Below are 24310 nucleotides of genomic sequence, written 5' to 3' on the forward strand. Positions count from 1 at the left end.
CTATTGACAAACTGTTGTTTGGTGTTTATTAATCTCTACGTAGCAATGCTTCAGTGGATTTCATCTGTTTGAGCGGTGTCCAGGTGGTCCCCAGCTAATTAATGGAGAGTTGGTAACCAAATTAACCCTTATAGATCTTTAACTTAAATTCTTGTTAAACATCTGCATTATTTACAAGAAGTCTACACAAATTAGTTATTTTGATCAACATTTGCCTGTTATCTCTCCTAATGGTACCACATCAATACAGCATGGAATTGTGGACGAAATCTTATCCAATGATAACAAAATTATGTTGCATGGGAGATGGGACTGAGAGGCTAAATCTCATCAAATGGTGGCCCGTACGTGGCTCAAATGCTGAATAAATAATGGGTCTTGATGTGAAAAGGGTTGAAAACCACTGCCTTACATAGTTGCATGATTGATTAATCATTATTGATTATGTCCTATATAACATGTATAATACATGTTACAGTACATTACTGTAGCACAAGGATACATTACTGTTATTTCTAAAGTAAGAACAAAACAAATAGGCCTACTCGTACATTTGTCAAACCCATCATGACCATGTCTGTTTCAAGAGAACTCCATTTATTGTACAGCACTGATACCTAGTGGTGACATTAGGTTGTGTCAGTCAAAAGTATCCAGAGAAGTGAACTGTGCTGTAATTCTTTGACAACAAGACCATCATTATGTTAATTTGTATTAATGCATTCACACTTTAGATGTTAAAATAAATAAAACAATACAGATGTTGTGACTTTAGGCTAGTATCACATCAATTAAATCCATGATCTTGTTTTGACGTGAATTCCAAAAAAAAGTGCATTTGGATAGTGGTTGAGTAAATGTACTCAGGGTCCTCACCGCAATTTGCAACACTAGATTTTTATTTTTTTATATAATGGGTTGAATCTCAGCGGGGAAAGTAACGAAGTACATTTACTGTACTTTACTTAAGTACATAGTTTTGAGGTATTTGTACTGCTTGAGTATTTCAAATTATTTATATAAAAATAAAATATATATTTATATCAATTATTCTAAGCCTAGAATCAAGCCAGTCATCATGACCATAAAACCTTTAATTTTTTTCGCCCACACAAAGTGTTATGGTCATGCAGGATGGCTTGATTCTAGGCTTAGAATAATTGATAAATACATATTTTTGTAAATCTGTGGGAAAGATGAATGGCCAATTTTTCAGTGGGTCCAGAAAACCACACCCACTGCTAGCTATGGCACACATAATTATATGAGTGACTGACTATCGCAAACGATACAGAGACACCTCCCTGAATCGTATTAACTGCATACAATTAATATACTTTTCAGATGGTCGACGTTTCTCGTTTAAATAAAATCATAAAATATTCAAATTCATTGAGATAGGGTTTTTTGATTTTCATGAGCTGTACGCCATAATCATCAAGAATAACTATATTACGGAAATTACAAAATATTCTAATTCATTGAGATGGACCTGTATATGATATGTCAGCTCAGGTGGCTTCCTTGAGAAACTGTTCAACTGTAAAAGCTTTCTCACCTGTATGAACCCTTCTATGATTTCAGATCACTAATTTCACCCAAAACCTTCATAAACTATAAAACTAAGGATTTCTCTCACATGTGAATCTTCATGTGTTTCTTCAGATGTGGGCTTGAACTAAAGCGCTTGTCACAAAGTATACAACTTAAGCTACGAGTATGTGTGTGCCTCTTAAGATGTGGATTTCGGTTAAACGTTTTACCACAAACTGGACAACTTAGTTTAGTTTATTTATTTAGCACATAGTTATAAAAAGATTGACAATACAAAGAACAAAAGTACTGTGCAGGGAAAGGAAAGAAGCCAGTCGGCTTATTTGGAATCCTTTCCTGTATGGAAGAGGTCATTAAACACATTAAAAGTTCAGTAAGAACAATACAAAATATTACAATTTGTCAAAGGGAGCAGCTGTGCAATAAAGAAATAAATAAAAACAGACTGCACAAAAAGGGGAATAAACAATACAACAACAAAAACACAAAAGAAAATAACATCAAACTAAATCATGTAAACTACAGTGTCCTCACTGTAGTTTACATGATTTAGTTGAGAAATAAGATATTTCTTTAGATGTTTCTTGAATATTGGCAAAGATAATGACTTAAGTGATGCATCTAGGGAATTCCATAAATGAGGGCCTCTAAATTTGATGAATGATTGATGTTTGAAAGTATGTCAAAGGGGTAATTCAAAATAATCTCTTTGCCTTGTGGGGTAGGGTGAATGTCAGAAGTAACACGAAAAATAAAATGAAAAGAAGAGGGAATGTCTTGTTTGCATTTAAACTGGTTCGAAAAACGTTTACTTTGTCAAGTAATAATGAATATTTAATAAAGAGCGGAGCAGATGGCTCATACCTATTTGAATGTGAAATCATTCTCAGAAACCTTTTTTGAGTATGTGTGTGTACGTATGTGGCTTTTAAGATGTGAATTTCGATTAAACCTTTTACCACAAACTGTACAACTGAAGGGCTTCTCTCCCGTATGAGTCATTGTGTGCCTCTTAAGATCTCCCTTTCGGGCAAATGTTTTAAAACAAACTGTACAACTAAATGTTCTTTCCATTGTATGGGCTCTCATGGATGGACTTTGTCTTCCTGATATCAGGTCCTCGGACAGCTCGTTTCTCAAAGAAAATCTTTGTCCTTCCACAGTGTGGGTCTGATCTTGTGGCTGATATTCCCTGGTCTGCTCCCAGTCATCACTGTCGTCAGTGTCAGATTCAGAACAGTGTGAAGAGATGAGCTGCACAGCAACAGTTAGTTGTGATGCTCCACAGTTCTCTACACCTGCTTGTGTTTTCACGTGTTCATTTGAAGTGCTGGCCAGAGTCTCTGTCTCTCCGTTTTCATTATATTCACTTTTCACTGGTACTATTGTCTGCGTCGATTCCGCTTTAATCTGTGGAGGCTGTGGTTCCTCTTGGAGCAGATCAGGCCTCCTCTCCAGTTGCTCAGGTGATTTATCCTCTTCACAGACTGGGAGGAAGTCTAGGAGGCAAAATGGGAAGTACAGTACAGTATTACAAGGGACAGAGAATGACAGCTTGGCACGCACGACAGATGACGCTCCAGAATGCATGCAGCCTTGTAACTTAAAACTAATATTGTTTATGCCGTTTGCCTTTGATTGAATAATTAAAGATGGGAGTGCCATGATTTTTCTTCCACCCTAAAACATGATCATCAGGTCTTGTTATATAAGGAGGAAGAAGTTTTTCAAAAAAGTGTACAGTATTTGTTAAAATTTCGTTTTTATGTGGGCACCCCCTCCAGTTCATTAAATATGCCTGGTGATGGGTGGTGATCCACCTGAACTGAAGACGCACCCACAGCTGTAGTTGTATGATAAAGGGGTTAGGGGAGGGGCTGATAATGTGATGTCACTATATTAAAATGTTTTCATTGGCACGTTTGACTGTCAAGGGTTCAGCCTCCAGGAAGAAACCCAAATACAAAGTTAATAGAGCGGCGCAGTCCCTCCCCCTTTCAGAACAACGAACGGCCCAGGAAATGAAAACGCAATGCATTTCCCCATAGGCAGTTTTTATTTAATTTATTTAAAGACCTTTTAAGCGTTGTACGAAGCCAACTCTTGTCGTGACAAATCATGACAACACACACAATATTTTGGACCAAACAAATAATTACAAAGAAGAAAAACAACAAAGAAAGTGTTGTAACCTGCCGTTTTTTTCTACTTTCTAATCTTTGTTTGCCCCGAAATATTGTGTGTGTTGTCATGATTTGTCACGACAAGAGTTGGCTTTGTAAGACGCTTAAAAGGTCTTTAAATAAATTAAATAAAAACTGCCTATGGGGAAATGCATTGCGTTTTCATTTCCTGGGCCGTTCGTTGTTCTGTTCTGTCACCATTGCCCATAAAAACAAATCCAGGGTGTCTAATGAAGTACTGTCACCTCATAGACACATTAATGACTGGAAGAATGTGGCACTCCATCTTTAATTGAACACGTACGCCGTAATATGATTTGATTTGGGTGTGTTCTAAATAAAGTGTTTGCTCTTAAATTTAAAGCCGTTTTGGCTCAGAGCAGGAAGAGATGCCTGCTCAGAGCGGAAAACTGCAGCGCCTAGACGCCTATGTTGTGGAAACGGCTTATCTCAGTCTCTGCTATAACTTCAGTGTCTCACTTTGAAGATCACTTACATTTTTCTAATTTGCCTACAGCCTAAATGTTTCGATGAATTGAAAATGGTGGGCCCTATTGTAAACAAGTGTAATGCTTTATGGTGTCGTCCACTCACTGTTTTTGTATTGAGTTGTACTTGAAATGTACTGTAATTCTGCAAAAGCTGTTAATAAATCAATCAAGCCGAACATTGCAGACCATGCACCACCCACTTCCTATTTATTTTAAATTATGTTTACCTACGCAGTTTACTTCATCCTCTAATGTTTAACATTTATGATGATTTGGTTGTTTGTGTTGTCTCTTTTTTGTCTTATTTTAATTGTCATACATTTTACAGTTTGTGTTGAATAGTTAGTTTCTGTTTCAAAATATTGTTTGTTGTATTGTATATGAGCTATATCATCCTATACTGCAACACATAAGATAAATAAATACGGTTAAAAGTAAATTTAAATTATTTAAATTACTGTTATATATGCTGGTCCTATAGTTTAAATGTCCAGTCCAGACCGAGGGTAAATCGTAATGATTTGTGACAAACCTGGCAGATCAGAGGTGACTTGAGGAGTGAGGAACTCCAGCTGTCTGTGTTGCAGATCTATTTGTTGTTGGTATTGTACGATAGTTCTGACAAACACAGCTAATATGTCCTCTGCAACGGCGGTCAGTCGTTCATTAACGAACAGCCTCAACGTCTCTATGTCACACATTGTTACTTTAGTTACACTAATATACTAATGAATGGTGTTTTTATGTTCTTTTACTGACAGAAGAACCCCACGAGAAGAACTTTACTGAAAATAAACGAGGAAACATAAACAATGTAAATAACTTCCGGGTCAACGAGGTTTGGTTAATTTCTCGCATGTCAAATAAATACTGATCCTGTTGGTCATTAATATGCTTGTGCGCCCCCTGCTGCTGGGAGACGGGTATGGCTCTTGGTTTCAAAACGAACATTTTCAACGACAGTCCTCACTCAAAGTTCTAATAGACCTACTTAGCAAAGCTATTGACAGACAACTCACCCCGAAAGTGCAGACAACTCACCAAAAAGTCCAGATAACGCACCCCGGAAAGTGAAGACAACTCACCCCGGGGTGAGTTGTCTGCACTTTTTGGTGAGTTGTCTGCACTTTTTGGTGAGTTGTCACCAAAAAGAGTAAAAGGGGTGAGTCATCTTGTTACCCACACACACATTGAGCTTATGTATATTCATGCTCCCACTTCTCTCATATATATATTTTTTTAAATAGTTTTTGACTGGTTAAGCATTGTAAACCCTGTTTCTAAATAGGCTATAGCCTACATGTCTGCATGTTTATAGTGTGTCTGCGCACGTGCACACAAATGTGTCCCGCCACTTTTAAATGTACCACTACAACACTGGCTATAGCCGTATAGCATACCATTCAACGCCGAACATAGCCTACTCGCTTTTGAAGGAATTAAATATATGATTGGATGAGAAAATGAGTTGTCAGAGAAAATAAGAGTTGAAAATGTTTTTGCATAGATAGTGGGGGTAGTAGCTAGCCCCCACAACCCCAATCTCATAGTAATTGTATAGCTTGTTTTTCTCTGCCATTTAATCAGAACCAATGTCCCCTTTCCCCTTCAAATATCAGAAGCGGTTTCATGTGGAAAGTAAAAGAAGCCAAGGTCACACAGTTCCGCATTAAAGATGTTCTCTCTTAATCTTCCTTGAGTTCAGCAGTTGCTTAAAATGTATGTGAAACACGTCTTTGTACAAGCACTATACTGTAAAGAGAAAACAAGAAAAATCAACACCAATACTATAGCCTACTATTTGTCCATTATGTGCCAATACAGTGCTTAACTGAATAACACCATGTAGGCTATAATGTGTTACAATGTTTGTTCACTCTCAATACTGTAACAACCCCCACAACTGCGTTTAGCGAACACCCCCCCGATCGCTGTAAGTTTTGTAGTCTACTCTCTCCCTCTGATCCCCACAAGGAGTTCTCGTTCTCAGTAGTTCCCGTAGTAATGTAGGCCTACTGTAAGTTTATCTTTCTCAATAGTTCCCGTAGTAATGTAGGCCTACTGTAAGTTTATCTTTTCTGAGAAGAGGGCCTTTGAATTATGCCTGCGTGCTGTACGCCTGACTGTAGACTGTAGGTTTTCCCAGGGCAGAAAATGTATACCGGTAGGCCTACTTCAAATTCACTATGCCACTTTCTTTCTTACAGTATGCTAAACATGCCAACTATTTTTTGAATAGAATTCTTTGATAAAATTTGATTATTATTTTTTACCCCATTCTATGAATTGATAGTGGTCTCCAGTGCCGTGACTTAGTGCCGTCCCTGTAGCGTACTTATCCAACAAACATATACCTGAGTGAATGTTTTATGGCAGTGGTTTTCAACCTGTTTCATATCAAGGTCCATTATTTATTCAGCATCTGAGCCACGGACCACCATTTGATGAGATTTAGCCTGACTCAGACCCAAAACTAAAGAATATTTTGTTATCGTTGGATAAGATTTTGTCCAGTAATTCCATGCTGTATTGATGTTGGTACCATTAGGAGAGATAACAGTCAAACGTTGATCAAAGTAACAATTCTTCTATATTCTCTAATTGTATAGACTGAAGTAATGCAGACTTTTAACAATAATTTAACTCTTGAGAAAATGTAAAGGATCTATTAAGGGTCCATTTGATTACCATACTAACTCTACATCATTTAGCTGGGGACCACCCATGGAACCCACTCAAGGACCACTGGTGGTCCCCCGGACCTGCTGCACTGGTTGAAAACCACTGTTTTGTTGGACCATATTTGTGTGTAAAAATGTTGTATTTTCTATTTCTATCCTCATGGAAGCTATTAATATATATATTTTTAAAGGACACTATGTAGTATACATATGACTTTCGACAGTGGATTTCAACTCTAGTCCTGGGCATACAGTCAAAGTCAAACGATTTGTCACACACGTTACCTCAGTGAAATTTGTTCTCCGCATTTGACCCATCTCTTGGAGCCAAGGAGCGGTGAACTGCAGCCTTGCTGCGCTCGGGAACGATTAGTTGATTTGACTCCCCAATCCAACCCTTTGATGCTGAGTGCCAAGCACGGAGGAATTGGGTCCCATTTTACAGTCTTTGGTATGACCTGGCCGGGGATCGATCACCGACCTCCCAGTTTCAGGGCGGACACTCTAACCACAAGGCCACTGTCTGGTTCATACAGAGCACCACTGGCCAAACCACAAGCTAATCACAGACTAATTTAAACCTGGGAACACAATCACCCCTTATTATATAGCAAATCAGCAGTATGGATCAGTGAGTGGCATTGAGAACCACAGTTTCAAGTGACATACAGTACATGCTATTACATGTGTGACCAGCAGAGATTGTGGCTGTTAGTGGAAATTACCACAAGATGGCAGAAGTACGATACAGTATTTCTGCCTTCATGACTAGAATGGAGAATGTTACATTCTCAGTTGGCAAAAAAGTGGGATAGCCTACTGCCAAGATGCCGTGGGTGTGTGCGTGCGTGCGTGTGTGTGTGTGTGGGTGTGTGTGTGTGTGTGTGTTTGAGGCCTTGTCCACACGTATCCGGGTAAACGGATAAACGTAGGTTTTTATATGCGTTTAAGGGGGGTTGCCCACACGCAAACGCGTTTTTGGTCCATATAAACGCATCTTTTGGAAAACTCCTGCCACAGTGTATTTTTTTTAAACTCCGCCTGTGAGGACAATGTAAACGGAGTTTTGCATGGGTCTTGCCATTGGTCATATGGACAGAGAGATTTAAAAAAACGTGTCGTATGGACAGAGAGATTTAAAAAAACGAAAACGAAAACGAAAAAGCTACGTTTATGTAGGTGTGGATGAAGCCTGAGTGTGTGCGTTGTGCGTGTGTGTGCGTGTGCACGTGAGAAGGCATGCCCAGTATAATATAACATAGATAGTTTTTTTTCTCTGAGCAGTTGCCAAACTGTCATGTTGCTTCTCACTCGGCAGGAGTAGCCTACATTACGTTCTGCATGAATTGCACTCATTTCACAGTGTACTGTTCTGTAGCCTACATAAAGCTGATACTTGGCAATTGTTGACTAAAGCTATGATGACTAAAACTATGACTAAATATATTGACAATGTTGTGAACAAATAAAAACTAGACAAAAATGTTAGGGAGGGACTATTGAAGAGATCCAGTTGTATACTAGGTTGCATTCTGAAAATAGCAGATCTACAAGCTCACAACACGTCGCAGCGCAACGTTGCGAGCTTGTAGATCGGCTATTGTCATCATGCAACCAAAGTGTAAAATCTGCCATTACAAGACATCAAGGCCTGCCCAAAACACATTTCAGTCGACTAAATCAACTTTTAGATTTAAAATCTTATGATATTTAGTCGACTAAAACTAGACTAACCCTAAAACATGTCAGGTGACTAAAATATGACTAAATCTAAATAAATTTTTAGTCAAAAGACTAGACTACATCAAAATTAGCTGTCAAATTCAACCCTACTACTGATGTATGCCTGCCAGACACAGACAGGACAGGAAGAAACAGCACGGTGTCCATGCATGCAGGGAGAGTGCAAGGAATGTCAATATTGGTTTTATCCATGCCTAATCATTCAGACACCTGCCTTCAGCCTTCCGGAGAAGTCCAGGGGGTATTGCACCAATTACTTTGAATTTGTGCCTATCGTGATTATTTCTCTTCCAACTTTGCTTAATATACTAAAGTTTTGGTCACGTAGCATTGCCATTCCAGCCTTGATCGACAGACATTCAATTTTTTAATATGTAGCATATCTTCTATTAAATAGATTTCAATATACAGTATTGAAAGTATACCCTATTAGACCTTCAATGACGCAACCCGGCAGGTATTAGGTAAAATAAAGTCTATTTTACCTGCTGTATCAGTATGCCCTCCATACGGTATATCTGTATTTCAGCCAAATGTTTACCCAGAGTGAAATACAAAAAAACATTTAAATTAAATGTGCCCCATTCAAATTGTTCAAGCATGGATCTTTGCACTTTGCACTTGCGTCTTTGTATATTAATGGTATAGAGTCCTTGCCGATCAGCAGCAATGCTGCCACCTCCAGTCAGAGGTGTCATTTGCTCATTTCATGCACAGTATGGGTGTTTCTTATTGTCTTATAGCTAGGAAATGGTTGTTTCCGAAATCACTCCCTATACTCCATTTTGTGTCTCTGAATGCATTTAGTGATAATATTGGACCACAGGTCACACAATAAAGAAACTCTGGATTCCTTGGATGACCCAACTCCCAATATAGGCCACGGCCATTTATGCCTTAGGCTACTAGATGTTTTGGAATCACATGTTGAGGGGCACACATCCAAAAGCACTTTTCCTTCTGCCAGAGGGCGTCTCACAAACAAATCTGAAAAGCTAACCACATGTCATAGAAACACTATTCCCCACCACAACCGCATGTCATAGAAACACTATTCCCCACCACAAACGCATGTCATAGAAACACTATTCCCCACCACAACCGCATGTCATAGAAACACTATTCCCCACCACAACCGCATGTCATAGAAACACTATTCCCCACCACAACCGCATGTCATAAAAACACTATTCCCCACCACAGAATCTAGTGGTCCTTGTGAGTCACATAAAGGACCTGGATTAAAATCCAGCTCCTGTCTCCCAGGTGTCCCATGAAGAATAAAAGCATAACAAAATAAATTGTATACACTTTTTTTTTTTTTAATTTTATTCAACATCCCCAAAAAACCTGGAGATGCATTAACCCATTCAGGATGGGAACCCCTTTTGGTATATGTTATACTTTAGCTATTGAAAAATAACAGATCTACAAGCTCATAGCATGGTGTGTGTCACGCTACTAGCTTGTAGATCTGCTATTTCTAAATGTGGCGCAAATCTTTGAATATACTGTATATTTTTTCAAGGCAAACGTTTTTAACTCTAATCTTTGCTTCTGGGGGGTCCATGGAACAACATATTTATTTTCAGATGGGGGTCGGCGGCCAATTACATATAATGTTTGGGGTCCTTGACATTAAATAGTTTGAGAACCACTGACATAGGTTTTTCAGAGAAAAAAAAGACATTTTGTAGAATCTGGTATCAGTCCTAAATGGGTAAAGTGTCCTAACGGGCCTCAGGAAGTCTGTAACTGAAGATATGTTTGATATTTTGATTTTCAACACACAGCATCATGTTACATAATTCAAATGAACGTTGAATGCCACACCTTTGATTAGACTCAATTGAGTTTAACTTCTATCAGACATGCTATGCTGATGATTTAGCTGGATATAAACCAGAAGGAACAATACATGAACTCAGCACTCAGAGAGTGAATGCCAACAGAATCATATTTCATTTTGGCAATTGTTTTTGAGGTGCAGCCAGAAAAACTGCATTTATTTTAATTTTTTTCATCCAAAATGAGTTAATAGCACAGGCAGACTTTACACATACTAGAGCATGTCTGCAATTAATATCAGAGCTGAAATCGACATGTAAATATGAAATAAATGCTTAAACATAGCTATGTGTAATTTACAGATTTACAGAAGTGAACCTTTCAGGCCTGTTTTCTCAACTCGTTGTTTTCTGCAAGACATTACTTTATAAACCATAGGCCTATCTCCAAAACTGGTGGGTCAAACTGAAAAAACCAATATGAAAATCTGAAGCTATATTTCCTGCTTTCATAATATGACGAAACGAAAATTAAAAAAGATCCAATGGCAGTCCCTCAGTCAAATTTGGCCACTGGTCACTTTGGTTTTACTGTTGAAAGCCAAATGCATGGATGTAGTGTAGACGTACAACATAAATAGAACGGACTGAAACCATCCGGTGGGGAGGGCCATCGTTTTTCCCCTTTTTCTTTTTTCTTCGGTTCAGGGAAGAGCAGGGTAGGGGGGTGGGTAATAGGCCTATGCTTGTGCAAGCTGTCTGTCTGTGCATGCATGGTGGGTTCTATGACAGACCTGATCAATCAGGTTACCCTCTGGACACAAACTGACAGATCGTCGACCACACCTCAACTAATCAAACAGGTGCTTGATCGACCGATTCCATTGCTCATAATGGTGACGCAGGCAGGTGTGGCTATTGAACTCACATGTCTGGTACAAGAATCTGTCACTTGTTAATTGAGGGGTTGGCTCAGGTGGCCCTTTCTCTTTTGGCTTTAAGTTGCATCACATTCGCAGCTGTCTAAACCCCCAGCAATGGCATACTGAGAGTGATCTTGCGTGAAATTACATTAATAGGCATATCAACTTTTCCTCCTGACACAACGACTGCCGAGACTGCCAACATGAAGTTGGGTGAATACCCTGTTGTCAGAAGGGGCTATTGTTAAGAAAAGTGCCTGCTTTATTTTTTAAACATGTTGTGCAATGACTTGGAAGACAAGTGCTACAATTGAAAATGACTATAATCCAATTTACATCCTTAATAATAGGCTACATAATTGAGTGTTTTATGCATGGTCCATTACCCTAGGCTAAATCGATTCGCACATTTCTACTTGCACAAGCAGAGCGCGCAAGTACTGTAATCGGCTGCGTATGTCGGTGGTGTCCGTTGGCCAATCAGGGATTGGCTGATGACGTAACTAAGGTACTGTACGTTTGGTGATCGGCCTGGGGTATGTATGTATGTATGTATGTATGTGTGTGTGATGGTGTGTGTGTGTGTATGTATGTATGTATGTATTTGGTTAAAATGGGTAGGGTTTAAAAAAAGGCAAAAGCTTGCTCTGGTGCACTGGCCTAAAAGTGGGTCCTTAAAAACTGCTTCAACTTCTAAAATGTATATTATACCTTCATATATTTAAAAATAAGTCCAAAATAGGGTTACCAGTGAAGGGCAAACTGCCTATTCACTGGGGACTATGCAAGGCAGAGGCGTCCACCCCCCTGAGTCCAAGTTAAGCTAGACGTATGTATGTATTTGGTTAAAATGGGTAGGGTTTAAAAAAAGGCAAGAGTTTGCTCTGGTGCACTGGCCTAAAAGTGGGTCCTTAAAAACTGCTAAAACTTCTGAAATGTATGTATGTAAGTATGTATGTGTGTATGTATTTTAAAAGGGGAGGCTTTTTTGTAAAAATCCCTGCCCGCAATACCTTCATATAATTAAAATGAGTCCAAAATAGGGTTACCAGTGAAGGGCCAACTGCCTATTCACTGGGGACTATGCAAGGCAGAGGCGTCCACCCCCCTGAGTCCAAGTTTAAGCTAGACCGCATACCTAACCATACTCTAAAACCCAATGGTAAAATGGATATAAAAAGGACATTAATAATATGTATGTACAATGCATAATACAATGTATAATATGCATGCATGTACCTGCTGGACGCTCGCTCGCCCGCCCGCCCCACACACTGACTGACCTTTGACCCGTGGAAGCTCTTGCTCTTCTTGGCGTCGGAGAGGGCAGAGGTCAGAGAGCTGTTGGGCAGCTTGAGGTGCATGACCGAACAGAGAGGTGGTGGAGCCCTACTGCATTACCATCACCTGCCACCATGCACACACACACACACACACACACACACACACACACACACACACACACACACACACACACGCAAAAGTTGAATCCCGCGGCGGTGGGAATGGGATCATAATCTGCATTGGACTCAACAATTTACTTTGACTGTTCTTAGTGCTGGATTGGAACAGTTGAAGGAAATAAGGAGGAATATATCCATTTGAAACGTGATATGGGCTCCGCCATGACACTAGTCACACAGTAAACAAACTTGCGCGTCACCACGTGTAGTACTACACACACACACACACACACACGCGCCAGATTTCGAGAGAGAAACCAGCAATCAGCTATGGAAAAACAAGCCCAAGCGACGTTACAGACAACACAAGCCCAGAATGACGAAGTCGCTTACAAATTACAAAAAGCAAATTTGCCTGCTTTTTTTATCACATTTGCAGATCGATTTTTTTCTTCTTTTTTTTTCCAATATGCCCCCCCCTTGCCACATGCCCCTGTGCAGCTGCACATAGCGGCGGATGGTAAATCCGGCCCTGCCTATGTCCAGCTTTTAGTGTGTGTACACAAACGTTGTCCTACACAGAACATTAAATCCCCTTTGACAATGAATTGACAATTTTACATCATAGTGTAAACACACATTGCGTAACACAAACATTGATATGTTGTAATGTATAGGAGGATTTTAACTGTCGGTAAGAAGTCGGCGATGATGATGTACGATGATAAGAGCGCCCCTCACTTCACACGGGTGTGATTTTTTTAATTAACGTTTGATTGACATCTTATCTGTCATGTCCGGCACAGTTGGGCCGATCATCGTGCAACTTTGCTCCCTCCCTGACCAAGGAAGAGCCTCTGTCCTGCCCTAATTCGCACGCACGCACGCACACACACACACACACACACACACACACACACACACACACACACACACACACACACACACACACACTGACACACACACACACACACACACACACACACACACACACACACACACACACACACACACACACACACACACACACACACACACACACGTGTATAATGGATTAATTGGCTACACATATGTATTTCTTCGTTAATTAATGGACGGCGACATTTCTTCTCTTTTAGTTCAACCACACACACAGCAGCCCCTCCTCCCTAGCTAGCTGCCTTTCACTCAATGTAGTGTAATGTGAGCGCGAGGCATCTTGGAGCGAGACGCGCAGAGCGCGCGGACACGCTGCTATATTCCTTTCCGAGGCGATTATAATATAGACAACACGCGAGAACACGTTTTTAGACCATTTCTTCTTCCATCTCAAGTCGTGCCACTGCAAAGCCAGGGACTGCAAGGAGAAGAGGGAGATTTCCGAAGATATAGGTATACCTTGAATGAATATGGCGTGTATTGGGGACTTCGACCCGTTCACCGCTGCCATACCTGCCACCAAAGTTGAACTCTCTGTATCTTGTAGGTGAGTACCACCACCACCAACAACAACAACAACAATGTGCCTGCCTGCTATCTTCTGTTTATAACAATAGTCTGACTCTGGGAATATTCATGCATTCGTATTGTGAATAATATGTAGCATGCGGCTTCATGTGAATGGAATGTCAACATCTTTGGTCTGGTTTCGGCTGTTGATTCCGTCCGTGCGCTAAGGGTAGCCTCTTTCGGGATGGACCCTGTATTTTGGACGGCGGTACCGCCGGCTAGGTGAAAGGGTAGAGATTGTACTGAGCGAGTTAACGCTGTCCCAGGGCGGCGCCACTAAAGGAATGTTATGTTATGTGCATAGACTGTGGTTATGTGCCCCTTTTTGTTTGTGCGATAGCTTTGGAGCTTCCACCACTCACTCGTCCTTCCTTCGTGAAATAAAAAATAATAGTAACTGAAAACTGTCAAGGAAGAGAAAGTGAAGAGGGAGGCTGTAGTCAGATAATGTAGTTAGTTAGTTAGTTTCATTTATTGTCCACGTGTGGAAATTTGTCTTCTTTATACTTCTAAGTGCATTTCCCCAGACAGTGTGGTTAGTGCCTGCAGGTACCTAACCTAACCTCGCGTGTGGTACCCTGCAGCAGCAGCAGCAGCAGCGGTATACGTCAAGGGAGACTTATGGGAGTGCTTATATAGCACTTTTACCCAAAGCTAGATTGTGCATTGCATTCACAGTGTGAATGCAATGCACAATCTGTGATTCACACACCGAACCATGCAAGGCACCAACACCAACTGCACATCGGGAGGGGAGCAATTAGAGGTTCAGACAGAGTCTTGATCAAGGACACTTCGACACTAATCTGAGTTCCCAGAAGTTTTATTTTTCGCCGTTCTACCAGCTACTCTACCCCTGCCATCATGCAGCACTTCATTCTCGGCAAGGGGTGAAATTATCTTGTATACAGATTTATTTGATTGTATTGTAGTCGATCTGTATACTCTGTAAAATTAAGAAAGAATAACATGACACAGAGACGGTGACTGCTTAATTAAGTTAATTTAGGACCTTCTAGCAGTTAATTTTGTTTTATTAAACACATTTCTTCCATGTAGACCATGTTTTGTAATGGCATCATCATGCTATTATGCCTATGTATATACAGAGTGAATTTAACAATGATAAATTAATATGATAATACCTTTTATATAATCACCAACATGAATTATGTTTGTTATTTACAGCTAGGTAGAGTAGTGGGGCGAGATGGAAAAGGGGCGACCGTACCTGTTACCGAGAGAGTGTGACTGTAATATTCAACCATATAGGCTACAGGCATTTTCTTTGCTATACTCATGCAATGCAACCCCTCTCAGCCCCCCTCTCAGCTTATAGTCATCAGTCCCTATAGCTCTGGTCCATAGCTCTAATGCGTTGCATTTAGAGCTATGTTACTCTCGCGTCTCGACTTCCGCCGCTCGCATGAATGCAGACCAGCCTGTCGTCTTTAGCGTAAATAAAGAACGTTTTTGCTACTCACCAAAACAAAGGCGGGTTGTGTCATTAGAAAGCTTACTTTCCTTAGTGGGAGCACTCTGAGCCCCCCACCACACGTATAAATGGTACTTTTTGGCCAAAAAAGGATTTTGTTTCCAACAGGAAAAAAATCCTTTAGTTACTCCACTGCGCCTTCTACCGATATTGCCCAGAGAATTGCCTCATAAAGAATATTTTTCCTCCGGTGAAAAAAAATCTCTTTCTGGCCAAAAAGTACCGTTTATAAGTGTGGTGGGGGGCTCAGAGTGCTCCCACTAAGGAAAGTAGACTTTCTAATGAGACAACCCGCCTTTATTTTGGTGAGTAGCAAAAACGTTCAAGACGAGAGGCTGGTCTGCATTCATGCGAGTGGCGGAAGTTGAGAGTAACATAGCTCTAAATGCAATGCATTAGAGCTATGGACCAGAGCTAATCAGTCCCCAAAATCTATTTTTGGCAATAAAATACACAAATAAAAACAGCTCTTGCCTTCTTTTTTTTCACCCCCCTTTTTCCTACCCAATTTTGTGTTATGCCAACTGATCCCGCCCCCACACACACACACACACACACACACAAAACTCACCTGCTACTAGTGAGGAGCCCTAGCACCAGGAGGATGTACTCATTCCGCCCCCCAACGCAACACTCCCGGCTGACAGCCAGGTGCTGCCTGGCCCGCCCCAGCCCATAGGAATATACAGCCAGGTGCTGCCTGGCCCGCCCCAGCCCATAGGAATACGCTTTTGATCCATCTCCCAAACACTGGCCTATTGTGGTTGTAGCCAGATGGATGCATCACAGTGGATCCAATGTTCCAAACCCACAATGGGTGGGAAGGCAGTAAGGCCTGCGCCGCTGCCACCCAAGTGCCTGTCAGAGGTTCATTATTGAGGACATCAGCCTGAATATATGGATATCCAGGTGGATAAATATTTAGCGGGTATATCTATGTGAACACAAATATTCACTGATGTTTTTTTTACCTCCGATATAGACCCTCCTCATTTAGTCAGTAAATCCAGGCTTATTGCCAGACATGTCACCTGAGGTTATTCATGAGGAAGCGAACTGACAGATTGATTAGCTCCAGCCTAAATATAGTGTACATCAATGAGAGGAGATAACCCCAATCAGCTGCTGCCTGGAGCCCTCCCCCTGCGCGCACACACACACACACACACACACACACACACACACACACACACACACACACACACACACACACACACACACACACCGCTATGGGAATGGACTGAGTGAAAGGGTGTGAACATGGCCATCAATATTGCTCCATGTCCCGATCTTAGCAATACATATTACTCTTCATGGCATCAGTCTTGGATTGTGTGTTGCATAGAATATTTGAGGATATGATGGTCTATGGGTGCTTTACTGTATTGGTCTATCATTCTGTATCGGGTGGCTACCTACGTACTAATACAGAAATAGCCTCACATTGCCAAACAATTGAAGATCTCTTCCTATGTTGATATGGGGATTACTACAGCTTCTATGGCCACGGCTTTGGAAAGCAATCATGTGAAGGACTTTGAGTTGTTTCTATAATGCATTTTATATATCAGTGGTTTTCAACCCTTTTCACATCAACGCCCATTATTTATTCTGCATTTGAGCCACCATTTGATGACATTTATCCTCAGACCCAAAACAAAAATATTTAGTTGTCCACAATTCCATGCTGTATTGATGTGGCAGTGGTACCATAGGAGAGACAACAGGCAAACGATCATAAATAACTGAGCGTATTTAACTGGGGGGACCACCTGGAACCCCCTCAAGGACCACTGGTGATCCCTGGACCACTGGTTGAGAACCACTGACATTTACAAATATAATTGGTTGAGCAAAGCATTTAGAGAAGACCGACTTGTGAGTCTAGACCATAGAGTAATGAAAGAATAGAGACTGAAACGGATCGATAGCCCCGCCCCCCGTTATTCAAGTCAGTGGAAGTTGCTCAGTGGCGTTTTGAAGCACCCGGAAGAACCGTCTACTTCCACATTTGACCACCACATTTTGGTGGTCAAATGCGGAAGTGCAAACGAGCGCTCAATGTTAAAGCCCAGCTGCACGGGGTTTCCCGGTCATGAATCCACGGGTCCGCCTGCAATTCACGCTCTAACCACAACGCTGGAGAGCCTCCTTGGGGGCTTGGTCTAGACCGGAAAGAGAGGATTAGATTTGACATTTTTGAGGGGCACTAGCCCCTCAAATGCCCAGCTGTCCGGGTTTGTGTGAACACAAACATTGAAGACAAAAGTGAAGATGGAAAAGTGAGGACGCAATTTTTCTCTTCTTTTTTTGAGGGGCCTCCTATATTATATATATATTTAGCTATTACTGTAAATTTTTGTCTTACACAAACATTAAATTCCCATTGACAATGAATGGAGAATTCTGTCATATGTACATGAGCAAATCGGCTTAGTGTCTATTTTTGTCCTACACAAAGATGAAATTCCCATTGACATTGAATGGGCAATTTTACGTCACGGTAAATACTTTCTTACAAGTACAAGTCCGGAATTCAAAATATACAAAAGTATTGGTATCAAAATGTACTCAAAGTAGAAAGTACTCATTGTGCAGAATGTCCCATTTCACAACTTTTCAAATGTATTTTTCTTTTTTTTAATAGATCTACAGGCCCACGAGCTTACAGTAGATCAGCCGAAAATGGACAAAATCTATAGGGCTAAAGTTTAAAATAATTGCATTGGATTTTAATATTTGCCTCTGAGATGTAGTAGTAGTAGTGTAGTAGAGGTAGTATTAAAAGTACTGAAAATATTGACTCTTGCTATTTCCGTCATGGATTTGTCACAGCAGATAGCTCAACTTCCTTGAGGAAGAGAACAGTTTCACAGGAAGGTATGCTGCTACCTCTATGTCTCTGCGTTATTGTCAGGGAGGTGTCTCTGTGTCGTTTGCGACAGTCAGTTACTCATATTTGATACAGTCTGTTTCTAGTGAAAATGTAACTAATTCAGTAGCAGTAACAATAGTGTTGTTGATTCTTCATATCCATATGAGTGAAGCGGCCTGGATGACATGTTTATTTTTCAAACACAGTTATTATATGAGCCGATCTAAAATCCCCCTATGGGGATTACAATGCAAATAAAAAGTACATGAACCCGTATATTTGCGCCCTCTACCGATATTGACATCAAACTTCGGTGCTCTTGATTGGTCCTCTAATAGTGAAGATTGTCTGCCTTCCCACATAGACGCTTGATGGACAAACGGGTTTAATTCACTTCCTAAGAGGCACTGTCTCAGGTGGTGGAACTATCCAGCAGTGTTGTTTTTTACAGCAAATTTAGATTTTAGTTTTAGTCATAGTCTTTAATTGCGCAAGCACTGTAATTGGCTGTTTATGTCGGTGGCGTCACTCGGCCAATCAGGGACCAAGTATGTATGCCCAGGTAGTTTTCATCACACTGCTATCCATTTTGATCCTCCCATAATAATATCAACGTTTGTATGTCCTTGAGCAAGATATTGAAACTTGCTTGGCTGCCTCTGCTGTCAGTGACAGTGTATGAATGGGTGTGACTGTGAGGAAGGGTGAATGTGACTAGATACTATTAGTAGGAGGGGAAAACCAGCACTAAGGGATACAGATACAGTACATAGTAATTTAGCAGTTAATCAGATAATTTGCCTTTGGGTTACTGCCTTTTTGGAACATGCATGTGTTGGAATTATCTTTTAGTGTCAGAGATTTGTCTGTTCTGTTTGTTGCATCTTGTGATGTTTGAGTTCATTGCCTGAAGGGCTGTCAGATTCTCACGTTACTTCAGGGGCCAATGATGCTATAATCTAAACGCAATGTAAACTAAAATATCTTTGCTTTAGGCAAACTCTGACAGACGTTTCTTCTGTCTATAGACATTTATTTCAAATAATTTGAATATACATTTGAAATAAAAAAGGGTCTTATGTATGTAGGACTTTAAATTGGATTAGACAATGTTTAGCATTTAAAGAGCAAGTACTGTATGGACGTGCTCTAAACTGGAGTCCCAAATGTCAGAAATTTGTAATTCTTAATTAGAATTTGTTCGAGTCATACTTGGCTGACACAATCTGACATAATACATAAAGATCACCAATATTTCCTAGACCTAATTATTTCCAGGCGTTAAAGAAGCCATCCATGTTTGAGGGAGAAAATGACAGATTGGATGCAATGGGTAATAATAAACCTCACACCCGTGTGAAGTGAGGGGCGCTCTTATCATCATCTCATTCCGGCCAATCAGAATTTGCGTCCTCACCTTTGTCTTCAATGTTTGTGTTATGCATTGTTCGTGTGTGTTTACAAGTTTACAAGTATGTTACTGCTGCCAAATTAACATTTTCGCTAGAAACAGACTGTATCAAATATGAGTGACTGACTGTTGTAACGATACTGACAATATCGCTGAGACAGTTTTTTTTATTTTTGGACCACAATGCTTATATGAGACTATTTCAAATGAAACTTCTGTGACCCTGGACCAGGGGATGAGCGAGTGACGTCAGGACTTTGGTACAGATTTCACCGTTTGTCCAGCATCCGCTTAATGCTGACATAATGAAGTGACATTATTCCTATAAAACAAACGTGTGTTGCACTATTGTTTTCTCTCTTTTCTGTCCTCTCGCTTGTTTTCTTTCTTTTGGTCTCGTTTGGTTGGTCTCTTGTTTGTTTACTTAAATGAAAATACTCGCGCTCTGTAATGACGTCACGTCAGTAGCGCTCGGGTCGCGCTGCAAGTGACGTTTGGACAGTTTGACTTGTGACTTGGGTCATTCATTCATGTGGTCGTTGCATTCAGACTGAGACAGATCTCCTCCGATCGGATTTAAATCAGATTTGAAACCACCTCTGGTAGAGCCATATGAAATCTGTTTGATTCTTTTCCCAATTCCATTTTATTTTTTCCCAAATTCAGTTTTTTTAATTTTAATATTTCTGAATTCTGTATTTTGCTTTTTATGCATTTCTTTTTACCGGAAATGGAAATAAACCGGGGGCCCTAGATCACCGATTGCCAATGTTTTGTTTGACAAATATAGTGTCGAACATTTTAAAGTTTCCAAACCAATTTGAAAAACTTAGTGGATAACATTTAAACAAACAGCAAGGGAAAAAAACATGTTTTGATGGATAAATGCAAAAGATTTATTCATATATTGTAACTGCCAAAAACTGTTTGTTTGTTTTAAAGCCACGTCACACACAGCATTTCCTGCCATATCACCATGGTACGATATGATACTATTATCAGCAAGGCATACGATACTATTATTGCCATTATCGATTAATTGAAAACACACACACACACACACACACACACACACACACACACACACACACACACACACACACACACACACACACACACACACACACACACACACACACACAGCACACACACACAGGTACACACACACACAGGCACACACACACACACACACACACACACACACACACACACACACACACACACACACACACACACACACACACACACACACACACACACACACACACACACACACACACACAGGTACACACACAAGCACTAAGCACACCTGCGCGTCACATTAGCTCAGGGCAGGATTGCCGTTTAGCAACAATGCAGCACACTTCGGCCGCCAGGATCACACACCACGGCCCACGGCCAGCCTTCCGGGACCTCACGAAAACACACCCTCCGATCCGCACCAATGTGCACGCCAGACATACCCACATTTAATACATTTACCCCAAAACACACAACTAGCCCTGCCAACATGTTGGGAAGGACACAGCTTAATGTAGGGGTCACCGATTGCTGTGCAACATCCCCCTCATGTTCTCACCACCCATTGCGGCTACACCACACACACCCTACACAATTCTCCACCCGCAACACAGAGACCTTATGGCTTATTGGCTAGCCCGCTCACATGCCGCACAACACAGCAACGCACAGCAACTGACAACGTAAACAACAACGACATGCTTACTGCGTATGTGCACGTTCGCACGTGTGGCTAAAAAGCTCGCTCCTCCGTCTTCACTTGATTTCTGAACAAACCTGACCACTGAATGTTCCATTTTCTCCCGAAAACTGAATTTCAGCCCAGATTAGGGCCAATTCCGCAATATTCCGCGTTTTATTCCAATTCCATTTTTATTGGTCATTTCCGCGATTCCGTTAACACGGATTTCATATGGCTCTAACCTCTGGATGTGACTCAAGTCACATTTGAAAGAATCGGATTCCATGTGACCTGTCTACATTTAGACTTATTTAAGCAAATCGGATTTCTATCTTGAAGTGACACAGATCTGATTCAGGCTACATTCAGGCTGGATTTGGCTGTAAATCAGGCCTTAGAGCATCAATCAAGTGTTTATTTGTTTAATGAAATGTGCCTTTAAGCGAATCGGAGCAGAGAGCATTAAACCAACAGCATCAGGTGGCAGGTACAAATTGGACAGGCTGCATTGAGAGATAACTGGGAGGTCCGCACTGGGGGTTATGGTTAAGTGCCTGCACTAATGAGTTTGGCCTAGTTAAAGCACCAGAAGGCATAGCTTTGACTAGTTACTCCAGAGATAAGAGCTGGTCCATCACTTTCACACAAAAGCCACAGCCAATCTTACCATACCGGCTTCTATGCTTTGGGACTGCTTGTTGACTGATGTAACACATTTTTTCTTATATTAAGCTTTCAAGGGACAGATCTAATTGGTGATTTTTATCATGGTATGGTAAAGGTGATGACTGTTATAATTCCATCAAAACCGTAGAAAGAGGGTTATGTTCAGCATCATTTTCAGTTCACAGAGACAATTATTAGTACTTTATTTTTGCAAATAAATACTTTCAGCTTTTTAATTTAGTCGAACAGGACAGCATAAAGGAAAGGGAAATTGGAAGCTCCTTGCTTGGTGCAGTATTCACTCCAACATGAATGGGGGTGGTATGATGTCGTGACTTGTTCTCAGCTTTGCTAAGCCTCCCCTCTTGCTCTGAGAAAAATATAGCTAATGTAGAGAGAAATGGATTTAGCTGCCTTCTTATTTATTGAAAACCTTCTTTTATTAACAACCACTTTTAACACACCTTGTCGGAAAGGAGTGGCTGGGCTTCAGAAAGGGAAGGTGGGTAGTTGGGTAGGTGTCTCACACTAACATCTCTCACTTATAACATCCATCAAAGGACTTTGTATTGATCACTTTCAGTCAGTCCCAGCCGACTGACCCATTCAATTTGTAAGGAGATTGGGTGGTCTGTGCTGGGCTGTAGACAGTTTGGGCTCCATTAAGCAGTTCAAATAATATTTCTAATCATATTACAGTTTTATGAGCTGGGGGCGTGTGGTATGTCATATTGCAATTTTGGGCATGTTAAGAAGCGCTTTCGACACCCCGTGGATTGCGCAAAACGGCCTTGAATTAGTCATGGGTGTGTTTAAGGAGTGTTTGAGACGTACCCAATCAACATGTCCGTACTATTCTCTTTACCAGTCAGCTGATGTCACATACGGAATGCGCACTTTGGGGATCGTGGTATTACATTTCTTCAGGCTGGCACCATAGAAGACATGACATGACTTAGTCACATTTGGGTTAATTATTCCTATTGCACTGCATGCTGTCACCTTTATGCCTCAAAATAATTTGTTTCTATTGAAAAACACCAGTAAAATAACGTTTATTATATTTTATTTCATTCAAGTCATGATGAAGGAATGAGTTGAATGCTGCTGCTTAATGCTGTGCCTGTGGCCCCGATGGTATATGGTCTTCGCTCTTAGCATTTTATTGAAGAAGACTTGAATCGGGTGTGATACAGCATATGAAAGCAAACTTCCCACGGATTATGGAGATGTTTTTATTTATGTTTTATTTATTATTTTTAAGGTTGAGAAATGAAAGAATTATGGCCGTTTCTAATCTCAACATTTTACAAAAAAAGACGCAAAAAGAGGCTGTTGCCATGTCTCATAGAAACAAGTAAATAGGTCTATAAAAATAAGCGCATATAACAGGGGTCTGTAACCTATTTTAAATTAAGTGCCATGTTTTTTTTTCTAGATAGTAAGTCTGCCATATCCAGATTAATTTTAATGACACCACATTACAATAAAAAAACATTTTGATTGTCCACAAATATAAAGTTCTTCCTTCTTTTTAAATATGTTCTTGCACATTGTTATAATGATCATTATATATCCCCCTGCAGTCAGAGTTCATAGTTTTAATGAATGAATGTGATGCATTGTGAGCTGGTATAGATCTGCTATTTTCAAAAGTAATCTTGGAAAAAATTAATTAAATTTTTGGATTAGCGTCCTTAGTTGGGCAAATGCATTCATCTGGGGATCCTTGACATGGGAATGTGCTGTGTGAGGATCACTGGTTTAAACAACATTAGGAGAAAAGCCCAAATAACCACTTTAGAAACAAGAAAAGCAACCACAACTAGTACAACTAGTCAAATACCAATATTTACAAGCAACTTTACAGAAAAAGAAGCCGCTTATAATAAACAGACATGGCAACAC

The 24310-nt window shown here is 40.5% G+C and overlaps 1 protein-coding gene across 1 annotated transcript in view; it reads left to right on the forward strand.

Annotated features, from left to right (window-relative positions):
- Nucleotides 1-14147: 14147 nt before the first annotated feature.
- The window catches only part of LOC310857041 (copine-8-like), a gene marked incomplete at both ends in the record, with an annotated part of 115656 nt that continues 105493 nt past the window's right edge, over nt 14148-24310 (forward strand). Inside the window, one exon of the mRNA XM_083762637.1 lies at nt 14148-14230. Coding sequence (XP_083618763.1) covers nt 14148-14230 — 83 coding nt within the window. The remainder of the gene's footprint in view (nt 14231-24310) is intronic.

This window comes from Protomyctophum parallelum, assembly GCF_964188405.1.
Source record: "Protomyctophum parallelum genome assembly, chromosome: 4".
Taxonomy (NCBI): domain Eukaryota; kingdom Metazoa; phylum Chordata; class Actinopteri; order Myctophiformes; family Myctophidae; genus Protomyctophum; species Protomyctophum parallelum.